The sequence below is a fragment of the Toxorhynchites rutilus genome, chromosome 1 (genome assembly GCF_029784135.1).
Source record: "Toxorhynchites rutilus septentrionalis strain SRP chromosome 1, ASM2978413v1, whole genome shotgun sequence".
Taxonomy (NCBI): Eukaryota; Metazoa; Arthropoda; class Insecta; order Diptera; family Culicidae; genus Toxorhynchites; species Toxorhynchites rutilus.
In genome coordinates, this window is record NC_073744.1 from 1,370,596 (window position 1) to 1,389,650 (window position 19,055).

Genomic DNA, 19,055 nt, shown 5'->3' on the forward strand with positions numbered 1-19,055 from the left:
AATTTTCGAGAGCGTTCGAAAACGATAGTTTTTTTTATGAAATCTGTGGATTAATTGTTACATCACGTGATTGAAAACGAGATGCAAGAATAATAACAGTTTCAATATCGAGGATAAAATTGAGGTGTGTGGTGTCACATGCCTGGTTGTAATTCAATAACATTGTAGTAAAATATCCAATTTCACCAATATTGCCCTATATTTATGAAAAAAAGACTGTGCCATTGTGGAATGGCATCCTTGGTCAAAGAAGTATGAAAATGAAATGAAATTTGGAATTTCTTTCTCAAGCTGTCGAAAAAAGACAAACATACTTGAAGAAGACCTGATTCATTGAAAATAAAAATACATTGTTTATTTGTTGAAAAAAAAAATATTAGTGAACATTAGAAAAACGGTCCGTTATCGGCTGTTCGGCGAAGCTTCCGTTTAATGTCGGAACAGGAGCATTGTACGGCTTTCATGTTAACTTTACGAATGTATCTCTTGATTCTTCTGTTCAAGTGACTCACTATCCGGCCGGATACCGGATATTTAAAAAAAATATTTGTTTTAAATAAGATAAATTATATCACAATAGCATATAAACATCATTCACACGTGATTAAAAATAAGGTGTGATTACTGACATGTCAAGATGTTATTGAAATTGAATTATTATTAACTTATATCATCAAAGTTTCATTCAGCTTCATCGTTTTCGTTTCGTTTCAACGATTCGTTGAAAACGGCAATAAGCTGTTATTCTCAGAAGATTCATCTCAAGATATTTTTGTAAGATGATTTTGATTTTAATTATTTTTATCAGTCTGTTAAATGGTCTGACCTGAGCCTCGGGTCTGAAAATGTTGCAATCAGATAATTTTGATCTTCTTCTAAGTAGTTAAAGCAACCTCTCTAGCGTTTAAAGATGTTCTCATACGAAGTAAGTACGGCGTTCTTCATGCAATCTCGTCCTTATCCAAATACTTTTTTGATGCAGGAACATGTGGAATTACCTCGAATATATAAAAGCCCAACGCACTTCTCCACTAAGCCTAACGTTTGTTGAGTCTTCAAGTTAGTGAATTTGTCGCCGACCATAATAATTTAGTTTTGTAGTGAAGTAAGTATAAGTTTGTTCTCAATCTCAATGAAAATAATTGATTGCTGATTGCATGTAACTCTTACTCTTACTCGACCAGTATTCTAATTATCCCAATACACTCACAAAAATCTATTTATAATAATATAAAACCTTTATCAGAATAAAACTGTTCTAAATCCTTTGTAGAAAACTTGATACACTGTTAAATAGATTTTATTTTTCAATTAGCAACAATGGCACCTCGGTATAACCTCATTGATTACAATATCGCCTCTGCGCAACGCTAAATTGGATACTTATTCTAAACGAAAAATTAAATATTCGTTCAAATTTGTTATTAAAACATGTGTTTAACACTGCTGTGTTTAACTGTATTTAACACTTTATTTGCACAATGTTACATGCCGGTTCTCTCAATGTCGTATTTGCTAATAAAGAGCCGAATATCCGGTCTCGAAGCATCTGTGAATGATGCATAAGCAATATACAACAGCAAATTATAAGTTTCGACTTGTACTTTTTCCTACAACTTCGAGTGGTTCATTTACAAGTTCGTTTTTTTGAAATGATCGATTTTTTGTTCGAATTTTTCGAGTACGGAAATATACTGTTTCCACGTTTGAGATTACTCGAAAACATAACGAAAAAAAGTAGTTTTTTTAATAAATAAAAATGCCATAGAGCGAAATATTATGCACCGAAAATAAATTTCATTTCTCACCAAAAAGCTGCAGCGTTTCGGATGACTCCTGCGAAGATAGAGCAAATTTTGCGAGTAATTGACCCTTACACCGAGCTCTAAAATCGTGGAGACGCATTCAAGTCACGCCAACGATTGAATACAAGCTTACTTTGGCGCGGCCAAGAAAGCCAATGCAATGATACTGGGCTATGCCAGGGAATTCACATATCAACAGTGGAAAAAAAAACATAATATCCATAAACAAACTTTGACTTTGACAGATGAATGAGGCGTTACTAATAAAACAATGAAGCGTTACTAATAACACAAGTACTAATACTGTTAGTTCGATGTCTGATTATTATGCAACGCAAAACATTAGAACTTGTAGCTTCTAGACTTGTAACTTGTAACTAATATTATTAGACGGATTATGTAGCAGGGCCCAGATCGCGAAATACTATCAAATTCTTAAATATGGGTAACCACCCCTCTAGTTCTATTACTAGAAAAATTTAAAAAACTTTTTAAGTTAAACGGTTTAATGTGCTAAAAGCTGAAAAATAATTAGGCAAATAGCAGTTAATAGTTATCACATCTCTTCCTTCATTAAACTAGGGCAATGATGAGACTAAAATAAAATCGGCCTCAAACTGGCTCTACATTAAAAAGTACGCTACGGAAGACGATTCTGATGCCTTCATTTGAAAGATGAGAAAATTTAGTACAGGATATAGTAGTGGAACAACTAAATTAGTAGATTTTAATAACATTTTGGAACTGAAACACTTAAAAATTAATAGTTTTTAATGTGTTATTATTAAGTTTATCCTAAAATTTTATATTAAACTAGATTGTTTCTATCAATTAAATTGAAGTTCTTTAACCGCTCTACAATTTGTTCTTCGACGCACAACTTCTATCTTTCGTAATTTGGCTACAATATCGATATAAACAATGCTTGGTGAAAATTTGAGCAAAATCTTCAAAAATCACTATTTTTATACCACTGTACATGTAATAGCCACTTGAACTTCACCTTAACGTTGAAAGGTTACATTTCTTCATGAAATAAGTTATATTTGAAATATAAAAAAAAATAATTTCCAAACTGTATATAATCGAGTCCAAAATTGTATATAATCGAGTCAGACCTGTATTTTGATGATGTATTAGTCGAATCATTTCATTCGATACCGATATTGAGGGGATTACAAACAAAAAAGTACATACACCTTTTTGAATATATGTTGTTCATAATGTAGTGTGTTCTCCAAGTCAAGCCATCCAGCCATTTTCTAACGGTGGCCAAATTGGATTTTTCAAGATAATGGAATACACAGTATTATAATTACAGCAAAGATAGAGGTTTGTTACAAATTCCAGATCAATAAATCAAAGCGAACGGGGTCAAATTTTTGTCAATGTGGGACAACCCTACAGACGTACAAACATACATACAAACAGGTCAAGTCGAATGAAACCGTTTAAAAAAGTAATTGATTTTTTTTATTACAGCGGCCATCTTGGATTTGTATTTTCGTAAATAGCTCTGATCTACTGGTCAAGCCCCTGCATTTGATACCCATATTGATGGGTTTTTGAGAAAATTTGTAATCGCCATTTTGTGGTGGCTGCCATTTTGGATTTGCATTCCTCATGAATAACTGTGTTCTACTAGTCAAGCCCTTTCATTTGATACCCATATTGAAGGTGTTTTGAGAAAATATATAACCGTCATTTTGTAGCGACCATCTTGGATTTATAAAATCATGAAATATGCAGTTTTATTATGACTGCAGAGATAAAGGTGTGTTCCAAATTTTAGATCAATCGGTCAACAGGAAGGGGTTCAAATTTCTAAAGCGCTACAGACAAACATGTTACAAAAAACCGTTTAAAAATGAAAACCTCTAGAATAAATATAGTTTTCAAACGACTTCAAGCATTAGAAAATTAAAATCAAATTAGAATGAAATGTGCTGAAATGCGATGGTACATTATTTGAACAAAATACAAATGTGTTCTGTGTTGTGATGATCAGCGACCAAATGACTGTTCTAAATCAAAATATTGATTTCTGTGCAGAGTAACTATCCAAAATATTCTGAAGAATAATTATCTACAACATTATCGAGCCGTGCAATAAGAACAAACCACGATCCGCACATAAAAATTTAAAATTTATAAACTGATTAAGATTGTTCTCTCGGAAAATGTTTAGTGCTTCCATTGATTTCCCCAAATTCTATACACAAACGAAAAAAAAACAATATTTCACCCATAAATCTATTGAGCACATTAGCATTTGTCATAAATGTGACTCGCCAAAGATGAACATGACGTTTTGCTATGTAATATCAAATAAGAGAATTCTTACATAGAATCTCAATTGAATGTACAACTAAATGTACACCAAAGAGGTTACGCCAAACGTCAAGTCATGGAGCAAGCGCCAGACGAGGTTCCCTAGATTCCTAGGAAGCTCAGTAGGTCATGCAGTTCTATCGGAAAATGTGAATATGAGTGCAAGTGCAGGTAGCAAATGGCTATGGTCTCTCGAACGGCGAGAGGAAAAAAATAAAGTAGGAGAACTGAATATAGATGCGTGTGTCTGGGTGTGGAAATGGGAACGCAAAGTATCATTTTGGGAAGTTCAGCCGAGTTCATTGACCTCCCCACTCACTAGCCAGCCACGCTTGTAGTGGTCGTAAATCCGTTATAAACCTAAAATAGAAGTGCCATATTTCGTCAAACTAGGCTGTTTTCTTACAGATTTTTGATCCGCATTTTGTCTTGTACCGATCGAAGTATTTTATTCACATAATGATCGACACTTTTGAACTTGTATTCTTTTCTGTATTTGTATTTCCGAACAGATCATGATTCCAAATTCATAACCAACCTTTGAAACTTATTTGATGCGATTGTTACCGCAGAGACGATACATTATTCAATATTTAATAGGTCATCGCAGCCTCCCGTAATAAATTATACCAAACTAGTTCAGCTGAAAAAATCGACGGCCTATCCGCCACGCTAATAGATAGTGATCGAGAGAAAAGATATTGAATTTTGTTGTGCGTAGAGAATAGGTCGCGAATGCCCGTGCGCATATTCCGCGCCTTTCTTGCGGCCTTTCAAGATTAGTCAAAGCACGATTGACAAACGCACGAGTTAGAGGAAGATTCGGAGGCCTGCAGCATCACTCTTCCCTATATACAGGAGCCACACACACACACAGATACTCTCTTTTTTCACTGCGAAGGAATGAGAGGAAGAGAGTTGTTTGCCTTTACTCGATCTTGCGTTGCGTGTGTGGCTTGTTATGAATGATCGATCACTCATTCTCTCGGTATGCTACGGTACTACTCCACGTGCTACTTCAATGCGTATGCGTAAAACTCGTGCTGCAGCGCCACGCACGATCGCCGTATTCTTTCGCTGTGATCTTCCCTCGATCGAACCCACAACTCTTGTCACCGTGTTGGTGATCGTCTTGCACATATTTCAGCTGTCTTCCCCTGCGATCACTCACTCTCTCGCTCCCACAAGCAGTTCTCATTTTCCCCCACCTCAACACTCTCGCGACTTTTGCATTTCTCTAGGTGCCGGGCCTATAAAAGTAGCAAGGACATATAAATCTACTATAGTTGTGCTTTTTATCGCCGACGCCGACTGTTTCATTTGTTTCGTACCGTTCGTGCGAATGAGTCGCGTTATTTCATCTCCTCTCGTGGTGCGTTATTTCTTTTTCCAAGTGCTGTGTGATCTTCTGTTACTTTTCAATCTTTCCTCTTGCTTTGTGATTTGTGCCACGATCCCCGAAAATCAAACAACACTCCAATGAACAAAACTTAGTGCATGCCACAGTCGAACAAACTGTTTCCAAACGAGCGACTACAATCGTCCAGTTATTTTTTTTTTGGTTTCAAGTTTTGTCGAGACTGACAGTAAAATAAAATAAAATGTTTCTCGACACATACCTGTGCAGTGCGGTGCGACAGGAGTTCTTGGACGCGTCCAAAGCGCGAAGTACACTGCTAGTGTTCTGCTGCGCGCTGAGCTGTATTCTATTCGTGCAGTGGCTCTACCGGCAGGTGTTACAGATCAAAAATCTTCCGCCCGGTCCCTGGGGCGTACCGGTCTTCGGTTATCTCACCTTCATCGGACACGAAAAGCACACGCAGTACATGAAGCTGGCGCGAAAGTACGGCTCCCTGTTCAGCGCCAAGCTCGGTGCCCAGCTGACGGTGGTGATCAGTGACTACAAAGTGATCCGGGAAGCGTTCAAGACGGAGGATTTTACCGGACGGCCGACTTCGCCGTTGCTGAAGACGTTGGGTGGTTTTGGTGAGTATCTTTTTTTTTGTTTGCTTCTTGTGTCTACATCACCGATTTTCCGGAGACTTGTGCGAATGTGAAGAGAGTGCAGTGAAGTCACGTTGGAGAAACGCGTATCGATAATTCGGGAGTGTATAAAAATTGACAGTTCACGTATGGTCATCTAATTGCTAAGTGCGTTGATCATATGAACCTTCAATATTCTGTTAGTTTGTAATGTTGTAGTGATTGTTCAAAATCATTAGAATTTTTTTTGTTGAAATCTATTTTTGCCCGCGAAAACTTATCGTCTCATCGCAAAAAAAATATATAACGATTCTCGTTCGAAAAGGCGTATTAAGCTAAATGAATAATGTTGCTAAAACAACCCAGCTAGAAACAGCTAATGCGATTAAGCGATACATTTGCTATTTAGCCCAACAGGCGGCCGCACCGCCGTCATTGTCGATCATTATCGGACATCGCTGCAAACAAGTTTCAGTTTACAAACACTTATTGCACACGTACGCACCGCGTCAAAGAAAGTGCGTCATGCCCACCACTTGGTAAACCCACGCTACCTACCGTGGCTTCGAGCGTTGGTCGACGGGGGGTTTCATTGTACAAACTGGATTATGTCATGTGTCACCAGAGTAAATATATATATATGAAAATAGCCATGCCGACTGCGATCGTGAACGCGTACTTGTTTGCAAACCGTTCGAGGAAAAAAATGCAAACAAAAGACCGATCGGTTTATAGAAATGATAGCTTCTTAATTTGCGCCTTATTCTATGTGTTAACGGCATCGATGTAACCCTTTTTTTTTTGACGTACACCGAATTAGTCACTTGACAAATTTCGAAGTGAAAAAAACAGAAATTGCGTTGATAGAGCCGTTAACGCTCTTCATCATTTATTGTGGAGTTTTGGGGTTCGACCCGACAAGTTCAGGCAATTTTTCTGCTGGATAAAATTGCAAATGAAAATGAGTACTAAAAACTTAAATGCATTTTTTTTTTTGAATGAACAAACTCTTCGTAGCAATTGTGCTTATCATTGAAATTTGTCGTAGAAGCTCATAAAATTTCATTCATAAAGCGCATTTTACGTCGCATTTGCAGAGTACGCCGTTATCAAGTCGTGTTGTATTACTTCCCCTCTTGTTCGATGCACCTGCAGCCATCGATCAGCCCGCCATGAGGAAGTGAATGATCATATAATTATGATGCTTGCTTGGACACACGTCGGCGGCAGAAGTCAGTGATCGCAACTTTCGGCTGGACACTTGACTCATTTTTCTTTCTTCGAATACCCATATATTAGATGTGCTAAGTTCAACAAATACTCAACGGTGAATTTTACGACGCATGAAGTGTATGAATATAGCTTAGAACGTGTCAGCTATATGTAATATGATTCAAACGGGTTACCGTTTTTTCGCGATTGAAAGCAATGCCAATCACCCTTCCCGAAAAATTGCTTTGCAATGTGTCTGGAAGAGGAAGTTTCACGACCCATACTAGAGCGTATGATTGGATTTCAATGAAAATCTATTTGTCAGGACTTTATTCACAAATCGAAATCAGTTTAGCTAATCTGGAATTCTGAATGGCCACAAACCGATCAGCAGTTGCATCAATCGCTGCAATTACGCATCCCATTGTAACCATTTTGCAACTGAAACGCATTAAGCTCTTATCAACTTTTGAAACAGTGACGCAAACCCGTGAAGGAAGAAAAAAAAATACTAATCACTCCCGCCCCGTACTTCATTTTCGACCAGTGCATAATAAATATTGACCAAACGCGCGCACTTCGCTCCGAAGGGATGCAATATTATTTGCTCATGAACTGGTTACGTAAAGTGTGCGCGCCTCCGCCGTTCCGAACGTGCGCTTCCTATACTCTCGAAAAGTGCACGATCGCGCGCGAGAATTGCACTGCACCCGCCCGGAGTGCAGACCCGCTGCTACACTGTAGAGGCTTGGAAGTCATTGCACTTTGCTGGCTACGCGGTCCCGATCTGGCCTTGAGGTTTCCCGCCTTCAAGCGCACTCACACGAGAGGCAGCAACGATGACGACGACTTCGGAGCTAAGATTAGTGAATTGAGCGCTGCAAGAGTTTGGGATGGGCGTTTAGTAAACAGCGCACACATGTGTTTTCGCTTCTGATTTATTGAGAGCACGTGAGAATGTTTCCTCGCGATCGCATTTCCCCAACACTCCCCTTCAGATGTTGCGGGAAAGAACACGTGCTGCATGCGCGATAGTTGTGTGCGTGTGAGTAAGAGTGTCGAGTGGAATTTAGAACTGAACCATGTTGGAGCACACTTTGCTAAGTCGTTTCTTCTTCTATCTCCAACACACTCAACAGGTATCATCAACAGTGAAGGTCAGCTATGGAAAGATCAGCGGAGGTTCTTGCACGAGAAACTGCGGCACTTTGGGATGACTGTTCTTGGAAACAAGAAGCATCTGATGGAGAGTAGAATTATGGTGAGTGTCCTGTTAATTCTTTTGATCGGTTGTTCTCCTACATTTGGTGGTATTGTGGTAACTAAACTAAATGTTTCCTTCCCTTGTGATCTCCTTTCGCAGACAGAGGTCACCGAACTTCTAGCAGCGCTGAACGAGGTTAGTGGTCAGTCTACTGATTTGAGTAAATTTCTGTCCGTTTCGGTGAGCAACGTGATCTGCAACATTATCATGTCGGTGCGCTTCTCGTTGGAGGATCCTCGATTCAAGCGGTTCAATTGGTTGATCGAAGAAGGGATGCGACTATTTGGCGAGATCCTAACCATCGACTACATCCCACAAGTTCAGTACCTTCCGGGCAGTATTAACGCTAAAAACAAGATCGCCAAGAATCGCCAGGAAATGTTCGATTTCTACCGGGAGGTGATCGATGATCACAAACGTACGTTCAATGTAAATAACATCCGCGATATTGTGGATGCTTACCTGGAGGAAATTCAGAAAGCCAAAGCCGAGGGTCGCGATGCGGAACTGTTTGAAGGAAAAGATCACGGTTAGTGTGATAAACTTCAGAGAAAAATCTGGTGACCTGGTTTCTCAAACCGCACTTGTTTTCTCCCCACAGAAATCCAAATGATGCAGGTGATTGCGGATCTCTTCTCGGCCGGTATGGAAACGATCAAGACTACTCTGCTGTGGATGAACGTTTTCATGCTGCGTCACCCGGATGCGATGAAACGAGTTCAGGACGAACTGGATCAGGTGGTCGGTCGCAATCGCTTACCGAAAATCGAAGATGTACCGTACTTGCCCATAACGGAGACTACCATACTGGAGGTGATGCGCATTACCAGCATCGTCCCACTGGCCACCACTCACTCCCCGAAAAGGTAAGAGCCGCATTTTTCAACTCCACATTGATAACAGCAGCATCTACAAAGTCCTCACACGTTGTCGCTCAGATTGTAGCCGCTCGCGATCGTCACAAACTGAGAAGTTCCTCCCCTGCTAGTCCAAAACAGCACTCAGAGAAGAAGAAAAAACACACGCAAGAGAACACTCCAAGAATGGCACACACCAACACACAGTTAAATCACTCAGCTGAGGGTTCTGATGGGGCTACTACTCGGGGTCTGTTGGTTATTGATTGTTTGGCTTTCCACAGTCTGGTTCTGGACGACCACTTTTTCGCGTTGTAGCCCCTCTTCCACTATTTTCGATTCTCGCTCCGCAGGAGGGCTCATTTAACGGGAATTCTTGTAAGAGAACTATAAACTGCCTGCTGGTTTCGATACTCACTGTGTTAGCGGTGTGACCTGTTTCTTCATCGGACGAAAGAGTGGTGGGTTTCCAACGGGAAATCGGAGCAAATGTAGGAAACCAGAACTGGCGGCGGCGGGCATTCGGTAACTGTGGAGAACAACGTGAGTTGCTTTTTTTTTCTTTCGTTCTCACAGCTGTTCGAAAAGTGGGTAAATCGGGAATTTGGTCAACGAGAGTGAAAGTTTTTCTTTCTGTTCATTCTTGAGCGTTGATACGCGAGCGCCGTCTCGGGACACACGTGCGTGCGTAGCGTAGCGTGTTCTTGGAATGAATATTTGTTTCGTTTACGCGGGAAACCTTGATGCTATCGATGTTTTCAAAGTACTGAGACTATGAATGTCTGGAAAATAACACACAATGACTTTTAGTTTTGGTACGCATGCACTCAGTTCACTTTGGCAGAATGAAAATTAAATAATATAGTTTTCAGTTCAGTGTGGTTGAATGTAATTTTAGTCTGAATCATTACGAAAATAATACTATTAAAATGGTTGAAATAAATTTAAAGTTCTTCGTCGCTGATATCAAGTCTTTTTTGGAGAATCGGGAACCAGCTTCATGAAGAATTAATGGTTTACAAAAGGTACGTATTTCATCAGATGTTGAATGTCTTTGTACTTCGCACGAAGAATTCGGTGCCCATTTAGATGTAATAGTTCCATTTTTGGTGCTCCCGTGGTCGAGTGGTTAGCGTCACACATTATCATGCCGGGGGTTCGGGTTCGATTCCCGTTCTGGTCTGGTCGGGAGAATTTTTCGTCAAAGAAATTTTCTCCGACTTGCACTGTGGTCACGCGTATTCTACAGCTTGCCACTCAGAATACATTCAAGGCGTGTTATTCGGCATAGAAATCTCAACTAAGTACTAATAAAAATGACGCAAGTAATACTACGTTGTGACGGCGAAGCTCCTCTAGGAACGTTAGAGCCATTTAAGAAAAAGAAGAAGAAGAAGTTCCATTTTGGTTTGACTAAAAAAGATGAAGGGCCTTCTAATCTCTTCCTCGAGTCTAACGCAAAGAATCTGGACCGTGGCTATACTTAGACATAAGTATTCTGGGATACGATTTCACCACAAAAATGTCTTTCATACTCAGCCAGTTCACATTGTCTTTGTTCTTATCCTTTTTTATTATTGATATTTAACTTTTGCAACGCTTCAATGGAGTAAAAATCGTCGCTTGTTGTTTTAGTGACAACAAACTTTTTCTTGTTTTCCTTACCAGATGAGACAACTTCTTCCACTGATCTGGTTCACGAGAACTGAAACATTTGGCAATAAAAACTGTTTGAAATTTGACAGACGTTGCTCAAAAGACATTTTGTTATAAAAATTTTTCGTACAATCACAGACGTAATCGGTTTGAATCTTCTTAGCCGCAACTCCCGTCTCTCGTATGTTGATGTATGACTTGTTTCATTTGTTTCATTTTTTTCTTGTTCTAAAAAGTTATTATCGAAGAAAATTTGAAAAAATAATCAGCCAGAGTAAACTAAGTCAAAAAATGTCACCTAGAGTTTTATCGCCTCCTCAAATTCTGTCCTCCACAACCAAGTCTTTTTCAATAGAATCCTCCCATTCATGCTGTGAGCCCACATCTTTGTTAATTTTTTGATTGCTCTTTTCAGAGAAAAATATTGAAAAATTTATTCCTTACCACTTTTGATAAATTTTCACATTTTTCGTAGGATACCGTCCATCAAAATTTGGACTCTTGGTTGGTCAACCTGAGCGGCCAATTTATTCCACGATTTTTCCATATATGCACTATCCCGAGTCATTTTGGCACCCCTCTTCAATTTTCACTTGACAATTGCCCAATATTTTTCGATTGGGCGGAATTGGGGGCAATGGGGAGGATTGAGGTCTTTTTCAAAGTAGTCGACCCCAATGTCAAGGTATCGCTAAAGCACCTCTCGATTGTAGTGACAGCTCGCCAAATCTGGCCAAAACTTCTCCGAAACTTTGTGAGCCTTAATGAACGGAAGGAAACGTTTCTGTAGGCACTCTTCCCTATGCATTTTCGAGTCTATTGCCTTGTTTGTGACGAGAACCTTGATTTTCTATCCACAGCTGCAAATCTCTCGTCAAATCGACAATTTACTGGCGAAATTGAGAATTTTGTCAGCGAAAACAAACCTAAATTTGCTCCTCTGGTAGTGGCCTCAAAGAATTTAAGGCCTGGGAACTGTCCAGAATTCCGAGCGCGTCTTTTAACCACCAGAGTTTCCTTCAGCGTCCTGTTTGATTGCTTGCAGGCACGAAAACTACGATAACCCTCTCGTATACGGGATCTCCGGATGGTACATTGGTTAGACTTATGTTTTTTGGTGATGTCGTAGTCCAAGAGTCCCGGGTTTGTCTCAACTGTTCTCAATACCTTCAACCTCAGTTTCCGATCGCAAATTCCACTACGACGCGTCCTCTGATCCATCCGAACAACAGTTGTACGTTCACAGAAATGTTTCAGTACACCACACACGGTCGATTTAGCCATTTCTCTCGGTTTATATCTTGCACGTTTTCAAAACAAAACGTATCAACGTGAATTTTTTTTACCGTCGAGAGGCACAGGTTTTCCAAGCAACTTGCTGTCAAAAGATTCCAGATATGCCTACTACGACTGCTGCTATAAAATGAACAGTGAAATGAGGCATCGCTCATTAATCGTTTGTATTTCTTTCACTTCTCTTCCTCTCTGTAGCGATGTCGTTATCAACGGTTACACAATCCCGGCAGGTTCGTATGTGGTGCCACTGATAAACAGCGTTCACATGGATCCCACGCTGTGGGACAAACCGGAGGAATTCAACCCGAACCGCTTTCTGAACGCCGAAGGCAAGGTTAACAAACCGGAATACTTCATTCCGTTCGGTGTCGGGCGTCGTCGTTGTTTGGGCGATGTCCTGGCCCGAATGGAACTGTTCCTATTTTTCGCCTCGATAATGCACACCTTCTCGATCGAATTGCCAGAGAACGAACCGATGCCAAGTTTGAAGGGCATCATCGGAGTCACCATCAGCCCGCAAGCGTTCCGAGTAAAGTTGGTTCCACGTCCACTGAATACCGACGACAGGGTACGTAGTGTTGGGAGCTTCTGAAGAAAAAAAATTACGTATGAACCCTCCTCCAACGATTCCAAAGAGCACGGTACGTTCCTATGCTTCATGCAACAAAACAGAGCAACATAAAACAAATGCAAATGCAAAAATTCACATTCGTGAGCTACAAGAAAGAGCTGAGCGATCTGAATTTTGAACAAAACGAAACACAAACGAGTTAGCACACACACGTTTAGCTCCTGCTGGATCCTGCCGCGACTCCAGGGGCATGGTGATGAAAATCAAAACATTTTAATTGAGTGCCTGCACCTAAATCAAAAGTACACTAGCTAGTCATGCGTTTTTGTTCGGAGAGTAATTTTTGTTGAATAATTATTCTATAATGTTGAGTTTGTTTTTAATGCCTATATAGAGCAAAACCCGCATTTTTAATCGCATTTTAATGACAGTTAATTATTTATACACACCGCACCGAGTTTTAAAAATAGTTTGTAATAACGGACTCGAGAAACAGAAGAAAAAAAAACGTCGTACAAATGGCTCGAGTCAAATATATCGACACATACACGCACGCATGCAAAGCCAAGGAATTGATAAATCTTTTCCACACACACATACACATACACGCACACAAACACAGACCCACAGTTTAGATTCTCTAAGGGTGAAGAAAAAAAATTCTCGCGGGCGCAACAAATGAATGAAGCAAAAAACGAAAAAACGCGTCGAACAGCATGACAGGTTGCCATTTTGTTTGTGGCTAACATATTATTAAAAATTAAGAATTACTGCGATCTGGATGGATTGCGAAACGCCAGAAAGAGATGAAGGAGAAGTAGTAACTTGAACGATGCCTCCCAAAATACAATGTGTTCAATTAACTTTAGAAAATACGATATATTCCAAGCAAGAAAGTACATATTTATTATTTTTAAACGTGAAAAACTTGATATAGTATTCGAACGGTTGCGCGAAGTAAATGAAAAGTTCAATTTTCATAGCAGCGAATAAATTTTATAAATTTCTGACTTGATGTGGGCAAACGCAACGGTTCGCGTCTACTACTCAGAGAGAGGCGGGAAAATAATATCTTCTGTTTTTCTGGATTTATTTTTTCGATGTTGCTCCCACTGTTAGGATTAGGCTTAGGCCGTAGAGTAAGCATATAAGCATCATAAATGTGGTTAGTTTTATGACACAACACAACTGTGACAAAATCTTCCGCTTCCGACTTATTCGAAAGTCGGCTTACCGTCGGTTTTAATCTCTGTTCGTTTTAGTTCAAACATTCCATTGTACCACCTACTTTACGGTTGACCAGAAAAATTAACACTGAGCGCGTAATTTTATGAACAGTAACAGTTAAACGAATCGTTGGTTAATCAGGGATGGTCATAAAAACAATTCATGCATTGCTGTCGTCTACAGGGTCCTCTAGGAGGTGAAATATGACCATCCCACCGGTAGCCGAACGATAGACGTAAGATAATGAAAGGCGCGTAGCGTTTATCGAGTTGGAAGAAGCAAGCATGAAAGGTTGGAGAAAATCAGTGCCAATATTTTTAATCAGCAAACGACGGACAATAAATGCAAAAAAAAAGAATGAATACAATTTCCACACCTTCGAAGGCAAGTGAATGGAAGGTGTAACCAGTGGAAGAGAAAACAAAGCGCTCGTTTGAGCGTTCGATACTTCGTAATTTAAACATTATAGCATTTAAAGAGATATTTGAGTTTATTTATAATTCACAGTTTTTTGTTTATAAAGTAAGATTTCCGCTTGACGTTTGACAGTTGTCTCACAGTCAATTTTCGGAATTGATTGGCACACAAACAGGAAATCGTCAATTTTTTTATAAAAAAGGAAATAAATGAAAAATCAGGAAAAAGAACATTTGTCGACTACTTGTTTAATTCACTTCAGAGTGTAGTGATATGCACAGTACGGGAAAGAAAGAAACGACGTGGATTTCGTTCAACCATGAATCAGCTTTGGCTGCTCCAGCATCTGCTGGAGTACATCGTCTATTTTATCGTTCCATACTCGTGCTGATTGTTTGAGATCATATATACTGCGCATTAGGTGGCACACTAAACTGTTATTCGTACCGAATCCCGGGTGGCTGTTTCATATAAATGTTCTGTTTTAGCTCGGCATTCAAGTAGACTGTTTTAATGTCCAAGTGTTTAACCAACATGCCTTCCCTACTCGCAATCATCAGCATCGTTCTAAGGGGCGCGTGTTTCATTTCGGGTGCAAACACTTCATCGAAATCACTACCATACTGTTGCGAAAACCCCTGCGCTACGAGTCTCACCTTATGACGCACGGTTCGTCCTGTTTCGTTTTCCTTTATTTTGAAAATCCACCTACACCCAATTGCCTTTTTACCACAGGGAAGTGGTACCAAGTCCCACGTCTGATGCTCTTTGAGGGAATCCATCTCATCCTGCATCGCTATTTACTAGAATACTTTGTCGTGACTGTTCATCGTTTCATTGTAGTTTCTAGGTACATCGACACTTTGCGTCATGGTACCCGTAACATCGTAATATCTTGCTGGTCACACACTTTTCGTCGAACGCTCGGAAACTCTCGTCGCTTGTTCGAGTTCTTTATCCGACACACTTTCTTCATCACTAAATCCATAAAAACTTTCATTTGATTCTTCTCTCGTATCTGTATCGTGATCGTTGCAACTATTTCTGTCGATGATCATTGGATGGACCGTCTTCTCTTCAGCTGGAACTCGAACTCAACTTTGTCGTTCTTCTCGTTGCTAGGCATACTTCTTAGATCTACAAATCTTGCATCCCGACTTATAATGTCTTTCTTCGTTGCTCGGTGATGAAATCTGTAGGCCTTATGCTCGTTGGAATAGCCCAGAAATGTAAGCTTCTGGGATGCTTTTGCGTTTTTTTTTCGGTATATAAATCCACGCGTTACCGTCATAGATTTTCAAATCACTCACATTCGGTTTGGCGTTGAACAATAACTCGTATGGAGTAACACTTACGGATTTCGATGGTAAAATATTCTGGAGGGAAACAGCGGTGTTCAAAGTTTCTGTCCAGTAACACTGCGGAAGATTAGCCTCGAAAAGCAAACATCTAACCATCTCCACTAGATAGCGATTACGGCGTTCAGCCATTCCATTCTGTTGAGGGCTGTAACCTGCAGTGAACTGTTGATCCGATCGTATTATCTTCGGGCTGTGTTCGAAAAGGTTCTTCACGTAAGCCACGTACTCTTCCATTTTGTCGGCTAATTTCGACTTTTCCTTTAGTAGATACACTAAATAATAACGTGAGATATCATCGGTCACCGTCATGAAGACTGAAGAAACTGAAGAAACTTTTACCGGACCACAAACATCTGTTTGTACGATATCTAAAGTAGCTAAACTTCTCGACTCAAACTTAGGAAATAGAATACGTGTACTCTTACCCTTCATGCAGCATTCACACGGCTCATCGACGTCACAATCAGTTATTTTCAGCCCGTTCACAAGATTTCGCGTCTTCAGAAGTCTGATGACATTCGGTTCTCTATGGCCAAACTTTCTGTGCCAGGTATGCTTACAATTTTCATTGTGTTGGCTCTTCATTGTCAAAACAACCTCATCGTGTCGTTTGAGCTGATATAATCCCTGCTTGACACTGGCCACGGCGACTGTCGCTATTCCTCGCTTTATTTGACAACCACTGTTGCTTGCTTTTATAAGCGCCAACACCGAAAGTAAATTCATCGCCAGAGATGGAATACATAGTGCCGAGCTTAATTGCATCTTCGTAAGTTTACTCTTTTCATCACAACATTCAATTTATCCGCAACCTTCACCATCTACTTTGGCTATTTTTCTGTCCGCCAGTTTCACGTATTGTATTTCACTACGACGGAACTAAACGAAAAAAATTTTGTCCGCGACGGTGTGGCTCGTAGCACCGAAATCAACAATCCAACACTTGTCCATATTATCGCTTCCCGACTCTCCAATAAACTTCCTACAAAAAAAAAGTCTCAGGAGGGTTGTGTCCGAGACACGACCGCATAGTTGACGTAGGATTCCGTTAGGCTATCTGTTGATTTTAGATATGTTTGAAGAATTACATCGTTAAACTCTTTGATAATGATTTGGTCGTCTCCTGAAAAGGGCCGTTTTGTTTGGTTGTTTGGTTGTTGGGTATTGTTTGTTCACTCCACCATTGTTTACTGAGTGATGATGACAGAAAGATGGTAAACAGTCGTTGGATGATGCGTATCAGATAAAAGATACCGAAGTGGAACGAGATTGGGAAAACCGCCCTCTATGATCCTAGACGAGATACCTCCTGTGTTATGTATCGATGAAATAAAGCAAAAAACTCACCAATGTACCGAACACAATTATCAATTTTTCTCATCAGTATAAACATGTTACGTTAATATAGAGAAAACATATTTGAAATGGAAAAGGTAATTTTATTTTAAAATCTATACTTTCTGAGTGTTTATTCTACTTAATGCGAATTTTAATTGGACTAACAACACCTAATACTATATGTAGAGCATATGGGAAAGCATATTTCTAATATTTCTTCACTTTTCCTATTTTTCTCGCCATATAAACTTTCATTGGGTGAAAATAAACACAACAAAACAGACAGCTTAAATTAAACGACCCGTTCTCAAGCGGGAACACACCTTGGTTTTTATTTATGAAAATTGAAATGAATCGTTTCATATATCAAGTCATTTCTAACACAATTTTTATACAATTTCACACTTACACTTGTGCTAAATTTTTCACAATGCATGATCGATCATCGATATGAAATTTCACGAAGCAACTAACATTGAAGTTCTAAATTTAAATTTTATGAGCTAGAATTAATCGTATCACTCACCTTACTTGCAATATACAAATGCCCACGACTCGCATGTTGCAATGCCGATTTCCCCCAGGCAGCTTGGTTTTGATCTGTTAGGGAACAAATTTCGGTGGGAACAAAAGCTTCCCCTACATTTATGTGTTTGCAATGCTGATTTCCCCCAGATAGCTTGGTGTTGATGTCTCTGTTAGGGAATACATTTCGGTAGGAACAAAAGTTCTCCCTACTTTCATGTATTCGCAGCGCCGATTTCCCCCAGGCATCTTAGTTTTGATGTCTCTGTTAGGGACCCGCCGCATGTATCGTCAATTTCGACCAATCAGAAGTGGGTATTTCTGTTAGGATAGGGGCTGAGATTGTTCAATTGTTCGATAGTTAGTTTCATGACATATATTATTTTTTTTAATATAAAAAATTGTTATGAAGTGCCGAAATCGATTGATGCAAAAATTTCAACAATCCATCGTGAAATGACTGAGCAATAGACGTTTGAAATTGGACAATTTTCACGATGTGCTCGATTTTCGATTTTAAATTTGTACCCCAATATGTTCCCGAAAGACGTAATCCTACGTCAAAATTGCTGCTTGTCTGCACCCTGGCGCTTAGTAGCTTCATCCAAAGGATTCCATTTTACCAGTTCCAACGTTAAATCAGCTTCAGCTCGACTCTCGAGAGTAGTCGTCAAGGCGTCGAAGGATTTTGGACGATTTCGCAAAATCATTGCGACCGCGAGGTTTTCTGCAAACTCCTGGCCGGCGTTGACAAGTCTTGAAAATAATTCGTCCATGGCAAACAAATGTTCTTCCATGCTTTCCCTCTCCGAAAAGCGTTTATTACAAATGCGCTTCAGAAACGAAACTTTGGAGGTTTGCTGGTTTCTTCATGATGATTTTTCAAAGCGAGTATTCCAAACAGCATCATTCTCGCCTTCGGGCTTGACTCCTGGTTCAACATAGCGTCAGAGCTCCTCGCGGATAAGCAACAGCTCGACCTTGAAACGTCGACTGGGGTATTTACTATTATTGAATTTCTGGATACTGAAGCGGGATCTATTCGTTTCAACACACTACTGCGACGACGATTATCGCGACGAAACATCGAATTTCAATGGAAAAACACGCGTCCTGAACAAAATGGCGTCACTTTCTTTTCTCTACATGCAGACCCATAACCTCTTGTGATATGCATAGTACGGGAAAGAAAGAAAGGACGTGTTACTCGTT

At 39.9% G+C, this 19,055-nt stretch overlaps 1 protein-coding gene and 1 pseudogene across 1 annotated transcript; one reads left to right on the plus strand and one right to left on the minus strand.

The window, feature by feature from the left end:
• Positions 1-1,239: 1,239 nt before the first annotated feature.
• Positions 1,240-1,372, minus strand: LOC129763699 (U4 spliceosomal RNA; annotated as a pseudogene).
• A 4,063-nt stretch (positions 1,373-5,435) lies between these two features.
• LOC129762520 (cytochrome P450 18a1) lies at positions 5,436-14,835 on the plus strand. The gene is made up of 5 exons (XM_055760829.1): positions 5,436-6,122; positions 8,471-8,592; positions 8,695-9,124; positions 9,197-9,461; positions 12,600-14,835. The coding sequence occupies exons 1-5, from the start codon at positions 5,738-5,740 to the stop codon at positions 12,994-12,996; spliced, it is 1,599 nt and encodes a 532-aa protein (XP_055616804.1). The 5' UTR covers positions 5,436-5,737; the 3' UTR covers positions 12,997-14,835.
• The last annotated feature ends 4,220 nt before the right edge of the window (positions 14,836-19,055 follow it).

Bases quoted from the DNA above. Each gene is read 5' to 3' on its own strand.
- LOC129762520 (XM_055760829.1), top strand. From the start codon at position 5,738: ATGTTTCTCGACACATACCTGTGCAGTGCGGTGCGACAGGAGTTCTTG. The intron at 9,125-9,196 runs GTTAGTGTGATA...TTCTCCCCACAG, and splicing joins GTTTGAAGGAAAAGATCACG to AAATCCAAATGATGCAGGTG. The intron at 9,462-12,599 runs GTAAGAGCCGCA...TCCTCTCTGTAG, and splicing joins ACCACTCACTCCCCGAAAAG to CGATGTCGTTATCAACGGTT.